At 45.8% G+C, this 17,488-nt stretch overlaps 1 protein-coding gene across 1 annotated transcript; it reads left to right on the forward strand.

Moving 5' to 3' along the window:
- The first annotated feature begins 13,002 nt into the window (after positions 1–13,002).
- LOC119307291 (bidirectional sugar transporter SWEET16-like) lies at positions 13,003–16,471 on the forward strand. Its single transcript, XM_037583368.1, has 6 exons — positions 13,003–13,164; positions 13,260–13,296; positions 13,394–13,607; positions 14,330–14,494; positions 15,944–16,063; positions 16,154–16,471. The coding sequence occupies exons 1-6, from the start codon at positions 13,131–13,133 to the stop codon at positions 16,319–16,321; spliced, it is 738 nt and encodes a 245-aa protein (XP_037439265.1). The 5' UTR covers positions 13,003–13,130; the 3' UTR covers positions 16,322–16,471.
- Positions 16,472–17,488: the final 1,017 nt, after the last annotated feature.

Genomic DNA, 17,488 nt, shown 5'->3' on the forward strand with positions numbered 1-17,488 from the left:
ATTGTTCGACATGTTTCCTATGATTAAGTGTCCTCATTTATTTCTAAAAGTATGAATAAATGAGAAATGACATAAAAAGAAATCTATGTGCCAGCACTCAATATGCCAACTATGTAGCACAAATCATGCCTTTATTCACGGGAAATTTCGGCATGACCTTTGCTAAAAAATGGACATATCGAGCGCCTGAAATTCACCAGAACGGAAATGAATCAACATTCCGGCGTAACATAGGCCACTCGGATCATTTTCCAAACATGACATGTCCAAAACATGTCATATGCACATATCACATGTCCAGTTCAAATTTGCATATAAATTCAGCTATTTTGAAACCTAGCTAAATTCATAACTAAATAGGTAACCTAATTAACATACTGCCCTAACTAAATTAAAACCTAAGTAAATTAACCGAAGAACCCTAGCAAAGAGAGGGGGGTTTTACAGAGGGTGCAGGGGCAAGGAGGCAGGCCCGACGACGGCCTGGAGGGGAGAGGAGGGAGGCGAGGGCCGACGGGTTGGGGGCGAGCGCGCCGGGGTCGGGGGCGAGGGCCGGGTCGGGGGCGAGCGCCGGGGTCGGGGTCGGGGGCGAGGGCCGGGTCGGGGGCGAGTGCCGGGGCCGGGTCGGGCGCGGTGGTGCGACGGGGGAAGAGAGAGTGGGGATTTGGGGGGAAAGGTGGGATGAAGCAGGGCGAGTGAGAATTTTGGGTTAAGTGGACGTAGCAGTAGCGCATTTGGACAAAACGCGCTGCTACTACCTTTAGTATCTGTAGCGCTTTATACGAAATGTGTTACTACTAACTTCAGTAGCTGTAGCGGTTTAGACAAAACGCGCTGCTACTACCTTCGCTACTGCCAGTTTTTCCTTTATTTTATCCCACTTTTATTTCCCGAGGGCAGTGAACGAAGGGAGGGCGATATATATTGCATCATTTGACGGTTAAATATGTATGCAAAATAGGAACATATATATTACATCATTGGACCCATGCATAATAATGGCTAAGTGCGTATACAAAATAGGAACATATATATATGTATATTACATCATTTGACCGATAACATACGGTTCCTCGGTGCTGACGTTTTCGTTTTTGAGTCAGCTTCTTTCCCTTCTTGTTCGTCGAAGAATAATTGAGCCCCTCATTGTGACTTTGCCTTTTCCATGGAGTATGATTTTTCTTAGGTAATGTAGTATTGATTCTTCTTTTGACGTATACTTCATCATCATCGTAATCTTCCCTCATTGGGTTGCCGTACTGATCATAGTCTTCCTCGTTGGCGACTCCATCCATTCCAATGATGTTCCTTTTGCCTCTCCTCACGACAACACGGCTGGGATTGCGCGGGTCAGTTATGAAGAAGCATTGTGTCACGTGCTTAGCGTGTACCCATGGCTCGTTTTTTGCGATAGCATTCACGGTAGCGCTCTTGGCGTCGGGTATAGTCATGGTAGTGAAAATCCGGCTTTCTCTTTCGACATTCTTAGCCCATCTGACACGGAACATCGTCGTGTTGTGCAGTCCAGAGTAGTCAAGCTCCCAGATCTCCTCGACCCTTCCATAAAATTGTTCAGTTGCGCCGTTGTCGCTGCCGATCATGCATTCCATCGTCACCCCTGAGTTCTGATCATCACTGTCCATATCTTTGGCCTCCGTGTAGAACGTGTATCCGTTGATATCATATGCCTGATAGGTTACGAGGTTGGGCGAGGGGCCATGTGCTAAGGCGTATATGAGCAATCCGTCCTTAGAGCCCTCCTCCAGGGGATTAACAATAATATGCTCTTTGAACCAATGCAGGAAAGGTGGTGGGAGTAATGAAGAGAGAGAAAGGTAGGTAGAAGAGGGAGAGTAATGGGGGAGAAGTGTTGAGGAAGAAGAAGAGTGAGAGTGGGAGGATGTGGGAGGTAGGGGAAAGGGAAGAGAGGAGGGGGAGGGGAGGGGACGGGTGGGGAAAGGTGGTGGGTTGGTGCGGAATAGCAGTAGAGCGGGATGTAAAACACGCTGCTGATACGAAAGTAGCAGCAGCGCGTTTATGTCAGAAGCGCTACTGCTAACCGAGACAAAAAGTGTGTCACATTTGAAAATTAGCAGCAGCGACCTCAGAAAAAGCGCGCTACTACTAAATCCATACTAGTAGCACGGCTCGCGGGACCACGCTGCTACTAAATGGAGTTTTGGGGGCACTGTCGGTCGCTATTTGTAGCAGCGCGGGTATCACAAAGCGCGCTACTGCTAAACGCTTGTCAGTAGCGAGTTTTACTCGCCCGCGCTACTGCTAATTAGCAGCAACGCTCCTTTTTGAGTCGCGCTGCTGCTAAGATTCTGTGTATAAGCTTTTCCCTAGTAGTGAAGGGTCGGCTTCTTGTAGTCGATCCTCTAAGGTCGGCTTCTTGGAGTCGGTCCTTCCTGGGCCGGCTTCTTGGAGTTGGTCCTTCATGGGCCGGCTTCTTGGAGTCGGCCCTATCGTGGCGTCCTCCAAGGGTTGTTTATGGCCGGGCCGCCTTCCGCCAGCCGGCCTATGTGATAGCCGGCCGGAAGAAGGCGGCCCCGTGTCTTGGGTGCTTCAAGGCTCGGTCGGCCCATTGTTTTTTCTGAGAGCCAAAGGGAGCCGGTTAGGCTACCCGTGGTCATTTACTCTGACACTACCGTTGGGTGCCGCACTAGCGCCAATACGCCTCCTCGTCGGTATAGATGACCGACAACTGGTCCTCAAGCTCATACCGTAGCATCCATTCGTCGGGAGAGATCCCGGAAGCATCCTCTTGAGCGTCGAGAGCCTGAATAGATGACAAGAGGGCCTTTTCCGTTCGCGGAGGTCGCGACCGAGGTTGGCTCCCCACCCTTCATAAATTGGCGGGCGAGCTTCACGCAGAACTACTAGGACTCAACGGCGGAGAGCGCGCGGTGAGGTGCCGCCCCAGCCCAGCGCTCGCCAATCGCCTCCACAAATCCCCACTGGTTGAGCCAGAAGAGCTCAAAGCGAACCGGGGAGGAATGGGTGGCCGGTCGTCCGTAGAGGAGGGGAGAAGGGGGACGTGATCGGAGCCAATGCGGTTGATTGCCCGGAGGGAGGCCAGGGGGGACCGGAGCTCCCACTCCTGGGACACGAGGACACGGTTCAAGACGAACCGAGTCGGGTCTGCCTGGCGATTGGTCCAAGTAAATCTGGCCCCAATCCTATCTAACTCGCGGAGGCCGAGATCCGTGATACAATCGTTGAACGTCTACATGCGGGGGAGGTTAACTAGGTCATTATTCTTGTCCGCGGGAAATCTAATGAGGTTAAAGTCCCTACTAACCACTATTAGAAGCTGCGCGGCCGAGACCTTCCTTCGAAGCTCATCGAGGAAGGTCGGTGAGCACCGGTGGTCAGCAGGCCCGTAGGCGATCACAATCTCCCACTTAAAGTTGAGTGCACGCTCGAAGATCTCCATACTAACAAAGAACTCACCCCTATCCATGACTTCCACCTTGAAGGTGGCATCCTTTACACCTAAAAGGATCTGTTTTTAAGATGTTGATTGAAACACTCCTTTATCTCTGACGTGAGAACTTTTTATCCAGGCTTTTATTGGTTGAGCTGAACTGCAACTGACGTGGTTACCTTGTTGAAGATGTTGTCTACTTGTGGTTTTGCTAATTTTCATTGATTGGTCTTGGCAATCAGGATGACTTTTTTTTTCAGTTTATCTCCAGCTGGATGTGGCGACAATGGTGCGAGAATGCTTATCCCTTGTGGAAGAAGCCACCCTAATCATATGTGTTTATTTTATTTCTTGTAATTATTTGGTTGTGGTTGCTTTTATTTTGCACTCTACTCAATATTTAATGAATATGTTGTGTTTAAAAAAATACTTCCTCCGTTCGCGACAAATAATTCCAAACGGAGGAAGTAATAAATAAATATGGTTCTATGCACCATAATAATGTAGAGGCCGGGGTTTAAAACCTCCTCTTCGAGAAAATGGAGATAATTATCGAAGATAGGCATCATTACATAAACGCAAGAAAACAAGGGGAAATAAGCACGCCGATCTCTGCCTTTTGGTAACTGGATCGGCCGGTGGCGTGGTCCACATATTGTACTACTGTTCTTGTGTTGCACGAGGACGGACCAGCGCCTTAATTCGTAACCTCCTGTCTCTCTCATACTTCCTCCGTCCGAAAATACTTGTCATCAAAATGAACAAAAAGGGATGTATCTAAAACTAAAATGCATCTAGATACATCCCTTTTTATTCATTTTGATGACAAGTATTTCCGGACGGAGGGAGTACAACACAGGCACAGGCTCCATCGTGCTGCGCTGTTCGATGGATCTCTACTCCTAAGGGAGCAGTTGGTAGTCTCGCTTTCAGGTTTTTTTAATCCCACCTTCCACCACTTTCGTTCGGTTTTTTTTATAGGTTAACCATCGTAGATTTTTTTCGTCGCCTCCCCCACTTCATCGGTTTATTTTCACTTCACCCTCTCACACAACGAAAAAAAGTGAACGGATCAGAACTTTTCATACTGACGCAAATTATTTAGTAATGTCTTTATGTAAAAGAATCAATCACAATCAATCTCTAAAGATCAAATCTAAATTAATTAATCTTCATAATGTTTGTTTCCTTCCGAATCACGTCCATAACTTTCCTTCCTTGTTCGGGCAGAAACTGATTGGTAGCAGAGATTAGGAAGCTTCCTATGAGTGTAGTAATAGGAAGTATTCTTTTTCTTGATGATTCGTTTTCATGCATGATGATAGTAAATTAGGCCAACATTCACCACTATTTATCAACGTCATCAATCGTATCCATTCTGCCAGTTTTAAGGGAATCTGCTCGCTATGTCTTTTTTAAGGGGATCCGCTCGCTAAGTCGTCGTCGCACGTTATTTTCACAAGCAATTCCCCTAAAAAAACATAGCGTCCTACCTCGACTTCCCTACCTGGACGCCGCCGCCGCCGCCCACCGATCTCGCTGCCTCTCGGCGATCCCCTCCTCCCTCCCGTAGCTCGAACGACCCACTTTTTTGGCCACAAGCACCGCCTGCCTCTTCGCCCATGCGTCACCCCTCCTCTTCACCATAGCCACGAGCACCATCCGAGGCGGAGCCGCGACGCCTCCACAGATGCGGCGGAGACACCATATCCAGTGGAGACGACGGTGTAAATCTTCTACTTTGCTCCTTCCCCTGGTTACCGGCCTGCTCCACGTCCCCTCTGCTTTGTGTGGATCTGCTCATGTGCAGCAGTAAACTTTATTTAGGTAAAACTATTCTTCTAGGCCTTTTTTTGTTACTTACAAATTGACTTTTTGAGCCAATGCTTACGGCATGAAGTATTACCTAGAGTTCCTTAATCAATCTGCTTGTCCATCGTTTCATTTGGTTCAATTACTATCAGCAAGAACGCATTGTGAAACCGTTAGCTTATGAATGTGTGCTCTTCCTGCAATAATAACATTTGCAATGTAAGGGCCGAGGCACACCCATGCATTAGGATGATGTGCACCACGTGGGAAGTAATACTAATATGGCCTAAGTGGATAATGAAATATCCAAAGATACACTTGACTGGATTAATTTTTTTCTCTGGAATTGTTCCTCATGATGCGCAGATGTAGATGCTATATTTTTAAAAATTTAAATCACCTATGCATGCCAATGTGATTCTTATCCTTTTCATTAGACAGTGTGTTCCCATCAATCCATCCATGCACCGAACCGATTTTTTTTTACTCTATTCAGGTTGCAATTACGAACAAGTAGCATATGTATGCACTGAACTACTTGCATAAGACAGTGAAATACTTCTTACTCGCGTGAGTGGAATTTTGGAATAGAGAAAGAACATACAACAGAGATCACATAATTAATTGATTACATAAACCGAGATCACGTCAAACAAGTTTGATAGGTCCGTTGCATCGCACGGGCATTTTTGCTATATGTACTAATAGGTTTCATTTATTTCCTTTGATCGGTCAATACTCCTATGTCCTATGTAGGTAAGAAGGAAAGAAAACCTAACGGTACAGCCGGCAGAACAGTCAACGGCGAGCTTCATCGCCGCGTACGCGTCGTAGTACCTGGCCATCACCGGCTGGGGCATCGAGGACTTAACGCTGGTGAAGAAGGCGTGGGTATTGGTAGAGCTCCAAGAAGCTGCCCTTCGTCCTGCCCGCCGTCTTCACCATCGGTCCCCGGGTGACCACCCTGGAACTCGGCGACGCTACCAAGGCGACACGGTCCGGGTTGGTTCGGTCCCTCATCGAGCCACCATTTGGACCGGCCAACCACCACCGGCGTCAACGTGCTGGGGCAGCGGCGAGGTGGGCTGCATGTGCGGGTGCTGTGGCGAGGTGGTGGACATGCGGGAGCGCCAGCGATGAGGTCGGTGATGTGCCGCGGCAAGTGCGCGGCTGTTAGCCATGAACCTTCCGTAGTAGTTTTTTTCATGAGCCCATACTTTTTGTGTTCGGGCCTTGCTATAATTAGCGGATTAACCATGAAAAAAACATGACATTCAGTTTGTTGTCAAATGGTGCCGTGATTTTCGGATCAAGCCATGTTTCTCTTGTACTTCCTATTTCCTGTTCGACTGAATAGAAGTGCAGAAAGTGAACACACCAACACGACTGAAAGTAGTCACATTCAGCTACAGAGGTATACATTTATACAAGATATACACAGGCAGGTGCGGCCAGTAATCCAACTAAGTCCATAGCTGACCTTGCTAATCTTTTACTCGCGATAAAGACGCAGACGATAAGAAAAGGTTGTTATGGAGAGAGCAATGGGAGACAGAGAATCACGTGGCGGCAGGTGGACCTGAACATATGCTTCAACAAAGAAAACGGCAGTGTAGGATCATGGTGCGTGATTATAGGCAGAGGCTATTAAATCTCACACGGAAATCACGGCTGAGCGATTCTCGCATGATCCGAAGTTCACACCCAATCAACCGTTTTCCCCAGTTGATGGCCTGCATGTGTGTTGTGCTAAAACGGTCGCTGCCATGGCAGCGAAACCCGCAGCTAGAACGCTGCCAACGCCAAGTTGAGAACTCGAGATCATCAATGGTGCATGCCCGACAGCGGCGGCGGGAGGCTATGGTGCATGGGGAGGAGAGAAAAGGAGAGGGGAAGCTTGGGGACATGGTAGTTTACCCGGGGGCTGCCGGTCGGCACGCTGAGAACGAATGGCACCCACTTCGAAAGACACATTTTTAAGTTTAACAAAAACTAAAAATTGTTACACATGTACAGCTTCACATTCTATGTGTGCGCCAAAAGTTTCGAAGGATTTTTTTCGTGTGCAAAAAAGACAAAAAACTGTCTCATGGAACACTATTTTCAACCATTGAAATTTGTCCTTTTTGTGGAGGCAAAATAAAATGATGCATTTTTACAAAAGTTTGTGTCACGCACATATTTTTGCAGAGATGTAGATGATAATTTTTTTGGAATTATTTATAACATTTAAAAATGCATTTCTACAACCGATATATGCATATATACCTAACAGGCGGTGGTGGATCGACACGAATAGGGGCAGGGGGTTCAGGGCAGTTGCATACTCCTCCTTGGCGGTCCATGGGAAAATATGGCGTGAAGGAGATAGGGTGTCATGGGGAAGATGATATGGGCATCGTTTGGTTTTAAAGGAGAGGGTTCTAGCGAGCAATGTCCCGCTACAGCGGGATACCGAGAAAGAAGAGGAGGGTCCACAAAAAAAAGAGAAGGGCCCATCGTGGGATGGGTTTTTTTTTGTTGGGCCAGTGTGTTGAATATAACATGGCAGACCACCATATTCCTCTCACACATATGGTCTGGATTTTGGGTAGGATGGACTGTCCAGACGGTTGAATTTTGAGAAGCCCGATAGGCAACCGTTTCATGTCCGAACATGGTCAGGCGTACAAGAGAGAAATGAGCGCCGGACTTGGAGACGACCCTAATCATTTGTTCAATTCATTTATATATATCATAGCCCATAGCAACGCACGGGCACTCTGCTAGTGTCCTTTTATTTTGGAGATCATCGTCCTTTAATTTCGACCTCCTCATTATTAAGTTTGAGATCATCGTGCTGTGCTGCAGGGAACATCATCTTGGTTCTGGTCTTCATTATTAAGGGGAGTGAGCCTAGCTCAACACCTAAGTTCAAATTCTCATGGAGGCGAATTTAGGTTCCTATTTATTCTTGAGGATCAGGTTTTTCTGATACTCATGCATTTATTGAGGACTAGGGTCGGTGCATAACCGAGATTAAAATCCTGGTACTCATATTTAAAAGGCCGTCCCTAGTTGGCGCAGAGGCCGGGGAAGTGAAATTCTCCCCCATTTTTAAGGTTTTCATGAGCTGGTTAAGAAGGTGTGGGCGCGCCAGCATCGTGGCAACACACCCATTCAACGATGGAATAATCGAATCCGCGCATTGTTTCAATTCCTTCGAGGATGGGCCAAACATACTGCGGGCATTTACAAAAAAGAAAAAATGCGTTTGTCTACCTTAGTCGATTCCCTTGATAAAATAGCGGAGGTGAGGCCACTGTCTGCTGTTGAGATTAAGGGGAGTGAGCCTAGCTCAACTGGTTGGGAAAGTGGATGTACAAACTCTCGACACCTAAGTTCAAATTCTCAGGGAGGCGAATTTAGGTTCCTATTTATTCTTGAGGACCAGATTTTTTTGATACTCACACATTTATTGAGGACTAGGGTCGGTGCATAACCGAGATTAAAAATCCTAGTACTCATATTTAAAAGGCCGTCCCTAGTTGGCGCAGAGGCCGGGGAAGTGAAATTCTCCCCCATTTTTAAGGTTTTCATGAGCTGGTTAAGAAGGTGTGGGCGCGCCAGCATCGTGGCAACACACCCATTCAACGATGGAATAATCGAATTCGCGCATTGCGTCAATTCCTTCGAGGATGGGCCAAACATACTGCGGGCATTTACAAAAAAGAAAAAAAATGCATTTGTCTACCTTAATCGATTCCCTTGATAAAATAGCGGAGGTGAGGCCACTGTCTGCTGTTGAGATTGAGCAAAAAAGTAATCTTAACGAGCAGATTGCCCGCCTACTACGCGAGGAAGAGATTAAATGGTATCAACGTAGCAAAGCGGATTCGCTGGTGCAAGGTGATGATAGTACGAAATACTTTCAAATGCTAGCCAATGGCAGGCACAAAAAGAAGCGTATATTCGCCCTTGACCAGGAGGAAGGCCGAATAGAGGGGGACGTACCACTTAGAAATTATATCACTAAGTTCTACAAAGACCTTTTTGGGCCTTCAGCTAGAACTAATTTCCAGCTATACGAATCCGTCACTCATGACATTACTCAAGTTACAGAAGCGGAAAATGAATTCCTAACCTCTCCGTTTTCTGAGGAGGAAATTCGAACTGCGGTTTTTCAGATGGAAAACAACAAGGCGCCGGGACCGGATGGCTTTCCCGCAAAGTTCTATCAATGCTTTTGGGACGTGATTAAGGCTGACTTGGTTCAGTTGTTTAACCAATTGCATTCCGAGGACCTTGACATTTCTCATTTAAACTTTGGGGAAATTATTCTATTGCCTAAGATTAAGGAGGCTAGTCGTATTCAGCAATATAGACCGATTTGCCTTCTGAATGTAAGTTTTAAAGTTTTTACGAAGGTAGCGACCAACCGGTTGAACAGTGTAGCAGACCATGTCATAGAACCTACTCAAACTGCATTTATGCAAGGACGCAACATATTAGATGGAGTGGTCGTCCTGCACGCACCTCTTCATGAACTGCACCAGAAAAAGTTGAACGGTGTCATTCTTAAAATTGATTTTGAGAAAACCTACGACAAAGTTAAGTGGCCCTTCCTGTTGCAAACCTTGCGCATGAAGGGGTTTTTGCAAAAATGGTGTCGCTGGGTTGAGAGCTTTCTCTCTCGAGGTAGTGTGCCCATAAAAGTTAATGATGATGTTGGCAACTATTTTTAGACAAGGAAGGGGCTGCATCAAGGCGACCCCGCATCTCCTATTCTGTTTAGCATTGTGGCTGACATGCTAGCTACCCTGGTAGAGAGGGCTAAGCTGGATGGTCAAATCAGCGGGGGTCATTCCACACTTGGTAGAAGATGGTCTATCCATTCTACAATATGCGGATGACATGATTTTATTCATGGATCATGATTTAGACAAGGCAAGAAATCTTAAGCTGCTCTTATGTGCTTTTGAGGAACTTTCTGGTCTCAAAATTAATTTTAATAAGAGCGAATTTTTTTGCTTTGACGATGCTGCAGAATCAGCACCAGAGTATGCCGAGATCTTTGGATGCCAACGTGGGTAGTTTCCGATTCAGTATCTTGGTGTCCCCATACACTATCGGCGTTTAACTATCGATGAGTGGAGGCATGTGAAAGAGAGACTTGGGAAATGTTTAGCCAGTTGGAAGGTCAAACTCTTGTCGTATGGGGGGCGATTGATCTTGATCAATTCTGTCCTAAGCAACATTGTTTTATATATGTTTTCATTCTTCCACCTGCCGAAAGGGGTTCTACAGCGGCTCGATTACTTTAGATGCAGATTTTTTTGGCAGTGTGATAATGAAACTAAGAAATATCGACTGGCTAGGTGGAGCGTATTATGCAGACCTAAAAGTCAAGGGGGCCTGGGAATCCAAGACCTTGAGGTTAAAAATATCGCCCTTCTAAGCAAGTGGGTTTATACACTACTCACTGAGAATGGAGTATGGCAGGAAATCATTCACAACAAGTATGTGGGATCCAATGCCATTTCTCAAATTTATTGGAAACCTGGGGATTCACATTTTTGGAGTGGAGTCATGAAGGCCAAGGAATTCTTCTTCCAATTTGGGACCTTCTCGGTTAGGGACGGCTCTTAGGTTCGTTTCTGGGAAGATACCTGGCTAGGGAACAACCCACTAATGGTGCAATATCCGAGCTTGTACATAAATTTGTCCCGATCAAACAAGTCTTAGGACAAGAAAACCCCGATATTTCTTTCCGTAGGGATCTTTTGGGCACTCGTTTGGCAGCATGGAATGAATTACTTACTCGTCTGGAGGGCATTCAACTGTCAGATGAGCCGGACTCTTTTCGTTGGAACTTGCATCAGAATGGCAAATTTTCGGTGAAATCCATGTATGATGCAATGGTCCATTGTGATATTTCGGTTGATAACAGAAAATTGTGGAAGCTAAAAATTCCTCTAAGAGTGAAGATTTTCCTCTGGTTTCTAAACAAAGGAGTCATCCTAACTAGAAATAATCTGGTAGGACGGAACTGGCATGGGTCCAAGACATGTGTCTTTTGCCAACATGACGAGTCTATCAAACACTTATTTTTTGAGTGCAAGTTCGCTCGGGCAGTTTGGGCCATGGTCCAAGTAGCTTTGAATTTATACCCACCACGTAGTGTATGGAATATGTTTGGCAACTGGTTGCGGGGTATTGATAAACAATTTTCTGCACGTATTATTGTGGGAGCGGCGGCCTTATATTGGGCAATGTGGCTTACCAGGAATGATGTGGTTTTTAACAATAAATGTGTCTCATCTCCTATGCAGGTTATCCATGTTTGTACACGATGGCTCCGTACATGGTCTATCCTGCAGAAGCCGGAGGACAGGGACCTTTTTATGATGGCGTCTACACGGCTGGAGCGTACGGCCAGGGAGATTTTGTACCCCCTGGATGGCGGTGTGATTTACGGATAGGATCTACCGCTCCTTAGGCTAGACATGATTTATTGCTTGGCTTTGTATCGAATTATTTTATTTTTAGGGTGCTTTGGACGTTTTGGCTGTGTGCACATCTAGCTATGCAGAGGCCAGGTTTTTTTTCAATACGATTATATCATCTCGTTATATCTATTCAATGAAAAGTCCTTTATCAAAAAAAAATCTCCCGTGCGGCAGGGTGTCGGCCACCATGCGGGGGGGTTCACTAGAGGCGAGAAACACGGCGAGGGCGGCGCCGGCGTGGAGGCGGCCGGGCTAGAGATAGAGGTGGACGCACGGGAAAGAGAGAATCTTTTGGTGAGGCTTGAGTTCGGCTGCTTAAATTTGAGAGAGAAGAGACACTCCTTGTAAACATTTCGAGGAGTTAAACCAAACAAGAGTTTGGTTATGTGCGGCTTAACTCCTCAAAAGTGAATCGTTTGAGGAGCTAAGCTCCTTTAGTGGTTCGGCTAGAAATGCTCTTAATGCAACTGCTCAAATGAGCACCTCACCTTCACTGAGTCCCACGAGGCCGCGCTGTTCTGATCTGGATCTCACGCTGCCTTGTGCCTTGTGTGCAGCATTTGCAAGTGCAGTAGGTGCCAAGATATCAACAGGACCAGAGACATGGACAAGCAATCCTACAGTAAGCTGCTAGAGTATTAGCCCTCCGATGCGCTGTAACCGACGGCTCAAGAAACCAATGTGCTCCACAGCTTTGTTCATGGCTGGACCACTCTTTTGATCGACCAACCGACGAATTTTGCTATGAAAACAAGTACTACTAATAATGAAGTCCAAAATTGGTTTCCAGAAATTGTCTCCTGGTATTGGATTTTGGACAGCGATCGAAGTCTCTCAGGCTTATGACGAAAACCACCAGTAAATAGTGATTCCGTTAGTAGTGTCTGCAGAATATTCAGAAACACCAGACCTTGGCCAGATTAGATTAGCTGATTCTGTGTCGTTGGCTTAAGCAGGAATAAAAAACAGTAGAGCAGCAAGCACAAGGACGTACGGCAAGCACCGTCCCGGCAAAGGCGAAGAAATCTAAACGGAGATAATTGCAAAGCTAGAAAACAAGGGCGGGGGGAAATAAGCACGCATGCCTTTTGGTCAGCCGGATCGGCCGGTGGCGTTGCTCACAAGCTATACTGTTCTCGTGTTGCACGAGGCTGCAGGAGGAGTACGTAGGGCCAGAGCTTCAAATTCGTGGCCTCCTGTCTCTCTCACACAGCACAGGCGCAGGCTCGGTCGTGCTGTGCTGTGCTGTGCTGTACGATGGCCATGGGATGGACGTCCTTTTATTTTGGAGGAGGTCGTCCGTCCTTCCGTCCTCCTCATTAAGTTCTTCCTCCTCCTCCTCCCTTCCACCAGAGCCGGGTTTATCTTTATCGGCTAGCTGCCACCCGCGCCTGTGCGCCATGGACTCTACTCTCTTCATCATCGGCGTCATAGGTATGCTCTCTCTCTCTCTCTCTCTCTCTCTCTCTATCTCTCTCTCTCCCATCTTTGTTGCTTGACCGTACAGCTTGGATCTTTGCGTGTTGCAGGGAACATCATCTCGGTTCTGGTCTTCATTTCTCCCATGTAAGAAGGGAATCAGACCAGTTCACGCATGCATTTATACGCACAGAAGCATTTCTTTTGTTTCCCTTGTTGCTTACACGGCTGATTGCCGGCGCAGCCCGACATTCTGGAGGATCGTGAGGAGCGGATCGACTGAGGACTTCGAGGCGGCGCCGTACGTGCTCACGCTGCTCAACACGCTGCTATGGCTCTACTACGGCCTCACCAAGCCCGACGGCCTGCTCGTCGCCACCGTCAACGGCTTCGGCGCCGTCATGGAGACCATCTACCTCGTGCTCTTCCTCGTCTACGCCGCCGACAAAGGCAAAAGGGTACGTACGTGAGGCCACACGGTCTACAAATGTAACCCATCTGTTTCTTTTTAGGCAGCAATTTACTCCTGAATTTGCTCTTTCTATCCGAATTAATTGACGCAACCTCTATACAATGTCCATTTTACATTGTATAGACTATAGAGGCGGCATCAATTAATCCAGATCGGAGAGAGTACTATTTCTTTGAACACATGAATTTGTATTACTACGAGTACAATCAGGATTATATCCCCGAAACTGTCTGGTTAATTGAACGTTTCTCGTTAAGGGAGCTATAGGAGTCGCTTCCCCCGTAAATGGGAGTAGCTTGTCTTGACCGAGTTAGTTGCTTCTTCAGGCTTGTTCGGTTGAGGTGGATTTGAAGGAGATTGAGGGGGAATTAATCCCCTGCAAGCCAAAGTCCCTGCAAATCCCCTCCAATCCACTTGGGGTTGGGATTAACCGAACAAAGCCTAAGGAAACAATTAATAAGGGTGCTCATGTAATTTCATACTCTAAACTATTTAATTAGTGGCTACCTTTAGTCGCGACATATCTTCCATATGAATTGTGTCTGTTGAGTCGCATTCTTTCCCTTTCGTCCGACTTGTTTCAGTTGTGTTAATGTTGTTACTTTTTATACCTTTTCTCAAGTTACTCTAACAGTAGTTTCACTACTGTATTTCTTTTTGGCAATTTTATGATATAGTTTGTCTGTGGGAATGTCATTAATTTTACAGGTTAAAACCGCAAAGTTGGTGGCAGCTTTGGACATTGGGTTTTTCGGGGTCGTTTTCGCGGCCACAACATTTGCCATTGATGGGCTGGACATGAAAATCATGGTTATTGGCTTGATATGTGCATGCCTTAGCGTGTTCATGTATGGGTCCCCACTCGCTGCCGTGGTAAGGTCATTCAACAAACAAATAAATTGGTCACCATATATACTTTACTTAGCTATTTAGGTTTCTATATGTATTGGGTTGCAAGGATATTTTTTTAGAAATATTTTCTGTTTTTTTATTGTTCCTGTCACTGACGTAGAGAGGCCTTGAGATATGGGGTGTGTAATTGTGCTACGTGGACAGTTTATTTTCTACAGGACATATGTAATTGAAAAATAATTGTTTAAGTAGTTAAATCCTAGTAGTGCATTGTCAAAAAAGTCTTACATTATGAGACGGAGGGAGTAGCAAATAACTCGCTTTGCAACAATGCTAAGAGCAAAACTACTCAATTTTAAGGAGTACTAGCTGTAATTTTCCCGCAAAACAATAATCCGTAGATATAACCAACACCCATAAACATCTTCTTTCAAGTTGTATAGTACTCCAAAAGTATGGATGTGTGCATCAAAAGATGCAGAGGCTGGGGCTAAACCCTCCTTTTTTGAAAAAATACAACAGTTATACCAATATAAACATCTTTCGGACACGAGTCAAATGGTATGTTTGTTTTTGCTACATAAAACTTATATTGTGTAAGTAAATTGTGTGGTCAAATTTAGGCTCACATTTTGTAATTCTCACATACGGAGTTGGAAAATAAAATGTACTAACAATCCTCCACAAAACTATAATATAGTACGGAATATACAACAAGTAATATTTATAAAAGATTGGTCCTTATTTTTATGCAACCGGATCTTAATTCGATGCGGGAAAGTACTGCAAGATCATCTCTAATCATATACTACATACATACATACACACACACACACATCGTGAGATAGCCATTTTGTTGGGATACGCAAGATTTTGGTTAAACTATACAGTTTCCACTAGCTAACACTTTCTTGTACGGCATGTCTACACACCTTGCGTCGAGATAAGAGATGTACATATGCGTAGGTCAACATATAATCTGCATTTAACAAATATAGTCATATAGATGTGGAATGTAATCCATGGATGTCATGTTGAATCTTATATTTTATTTTCTTGGCTGGGAGATCTCATGTGGGTTGTTTGATTGGACGCTGAAGTCTGAGCTACTATTTCCAGAGGAAACAGCCAACCAAAATTAGTAGCTGGCTGACAGATATCTTTGCGCTGCATGGACCTAAGCTAGCGAATAATTATTAGTAGTTGGCGAATTGCAGTACAGATTTTCTTTCCTAAAGCTCACCGCTACGTGCATATCATCACTATCATCCGGACAACGATGAATATTAGCATGCCCACTCTCGTGCAAGTGGGCCAGTAGCTTGATTGAAAAGGCCCGCCAGCTGCACGGGCTGTTTTCGCGGGCTTGGTTGTCACTTCCAAGTCGCTTTGTCTGTCTGCCCCGCTAATAATTCTCTCTCAACCGTGGTACTGCTCCTGAAAAACGTGTGTAAATTTGTGGCGGAGCAGCGAAGGGTGATCACCTCAAGGAGCGTGGAGTACATGCCCTTCTTCCTCTCCTTCTTCCTCTTCCTCAACGGAGGCGTCTGGGCCACGTATGCCGTACTCGACAAAGATGTCTTCCTCGGGGTAAGATAAGAGGCACTTACATGTCTTATAGGAGTACTTATAATCAGGTTGCTGAAAACGGCAGAATGTTAACCATCTTCATGCATGCAGGTCCCTAATGGAACAGGCTGCTTCTTGGGCGGCATCCAGCTGGTTATCTATGCGGTGTACATGAACAGCAAGGTCGCCTCTCACTCTTATGGCAGCGACGAAGCGGCTTCCCTTTTGTCCTCCGAGGCCAGCAAACATGGCCAGCACGATGCATCCACTCGTGTTTAGTGATTGTGTAAAATTATGTAATTTTCGCTGAGTAAAGTCCAACTCTTATCACATACTTTGATACTTTTTAAAGCTAGTTAGAACATCTTCAACTGGATATGGCTCGAATAGGAGAGAATGAAAAATTTCACCCAACTGGGCCCCCTCCCACCCACTTTGTCCCTATATGTCCTCTTCAACCGGATCTCTCCTCATCGTTGTTTGTAAACCCTCAAACTTAGACCGTACGTGAGGAGCATATGAGGGTGTCCGGGCATGTCCAAGCAGTCCACCATGTCAGATCCGGCCCACCCGGACCACTTTCTCTTTATTCTTTCTTTTATCCCTCTCCCTCCCCTCACTAGTAGAAAAATACCTAATAGTCCCGGTTCATAAGGGCCTTTAGTCCTGGTTCATGAACCGGGACTAATGGGCCGTTACTAATACCTCCACCCATTAGTCCCGGTTCAATCCAGAACCCGGACCAATGTGCCTTCACGTGGCCCTGTGCGCCGAGCCCGGTGAGGGGGCCTTTGGTCCCGGTTGGTGGCTCCAACCGGGACCAAAAGGCATCCACGCGTCAGCATTCCAGTGGCTGGGGTTTTTTTTGAAAGGAGGGGAGGTTGGGGGTTTTGGGGGGTTAATTTAGGTGTTTCATATATTGTGTTAGCTAGCTAATTAATAGAGAGAAGTGTCCTCTCTTATGTCCGTGCTTGGTCGACGCTACGTACTATATATACATAAGTGATCAAGAGAACCATTCAGTACAGAAGTTCGTCATGCATACCGAGAGAAGTGATCGATCGACCTCTCCTTCTCCGAGAGATTGGTTGAACAACAAGTTTTCGTATCATGTATCCGACGCTACTGGCTACATACATGTACAATATGTATAAGATCTCTTAATTACAAACCCCTAGCATTTGAAATCAATTTCCACATGGTATTATCCGGCTTTACTGATGACGTGGTCAAGAAAGAATCCCGCCAATTCCTTTTGAATTGCTTTCATGCGATCTGGTTCTAGGAGTTCATCCCGCATCTGCCACGTCTAATTTGAAGAAGGGGGTTAATTAATACATATATATGAATGAAACTCAACAGAAATGATGGTGTAATAAAATGAAATTGTGAATGTTATTGCTTACGTACTTCATATTGTTTTCTAGAGTAGCCCCGCTTGTTTTT

Source organism: Triticum dicoccoides, chromosome 5B (assembly GCF_002162155.2).
Source record: "Triticum dicoccoides isolate Atlit2015 ecotype Zavitan chromosome 5B, WEW_v2.0, whole genome shotgun sequence".
NCBI classification, from domain to species: Eukaryota; Viridiplantae; Streptophyta; class Magnoliopsida; order Poales; family Poaceae; genus Triticum; species Triticum dicoccoides.

Excerpts from the sequence above, each read along its gene's own strand:
- LOC119307291 (XM_037583368.1), top strand. The coding sequence starts at position 13,131 with ATGGACTCTACTCTCTTCATCATCGGCGTCATAG. Across the intron at positions 13,297-13,393 it reads CTGGTCTTCATTTCTCCCAT|CCCGACATTCTGGAGGATCG; the intron begins GTAAGAAGGGAA and ends TTGCCGGCGCAG. Across the intron at positions 13,608-14,329 it reads CCGCCGACAAAGGCAAAAGG|GTTAAAACCGCAAAGTTGGT; the intron begins GTACGTACGTGA and ends TTAATTTTACAG.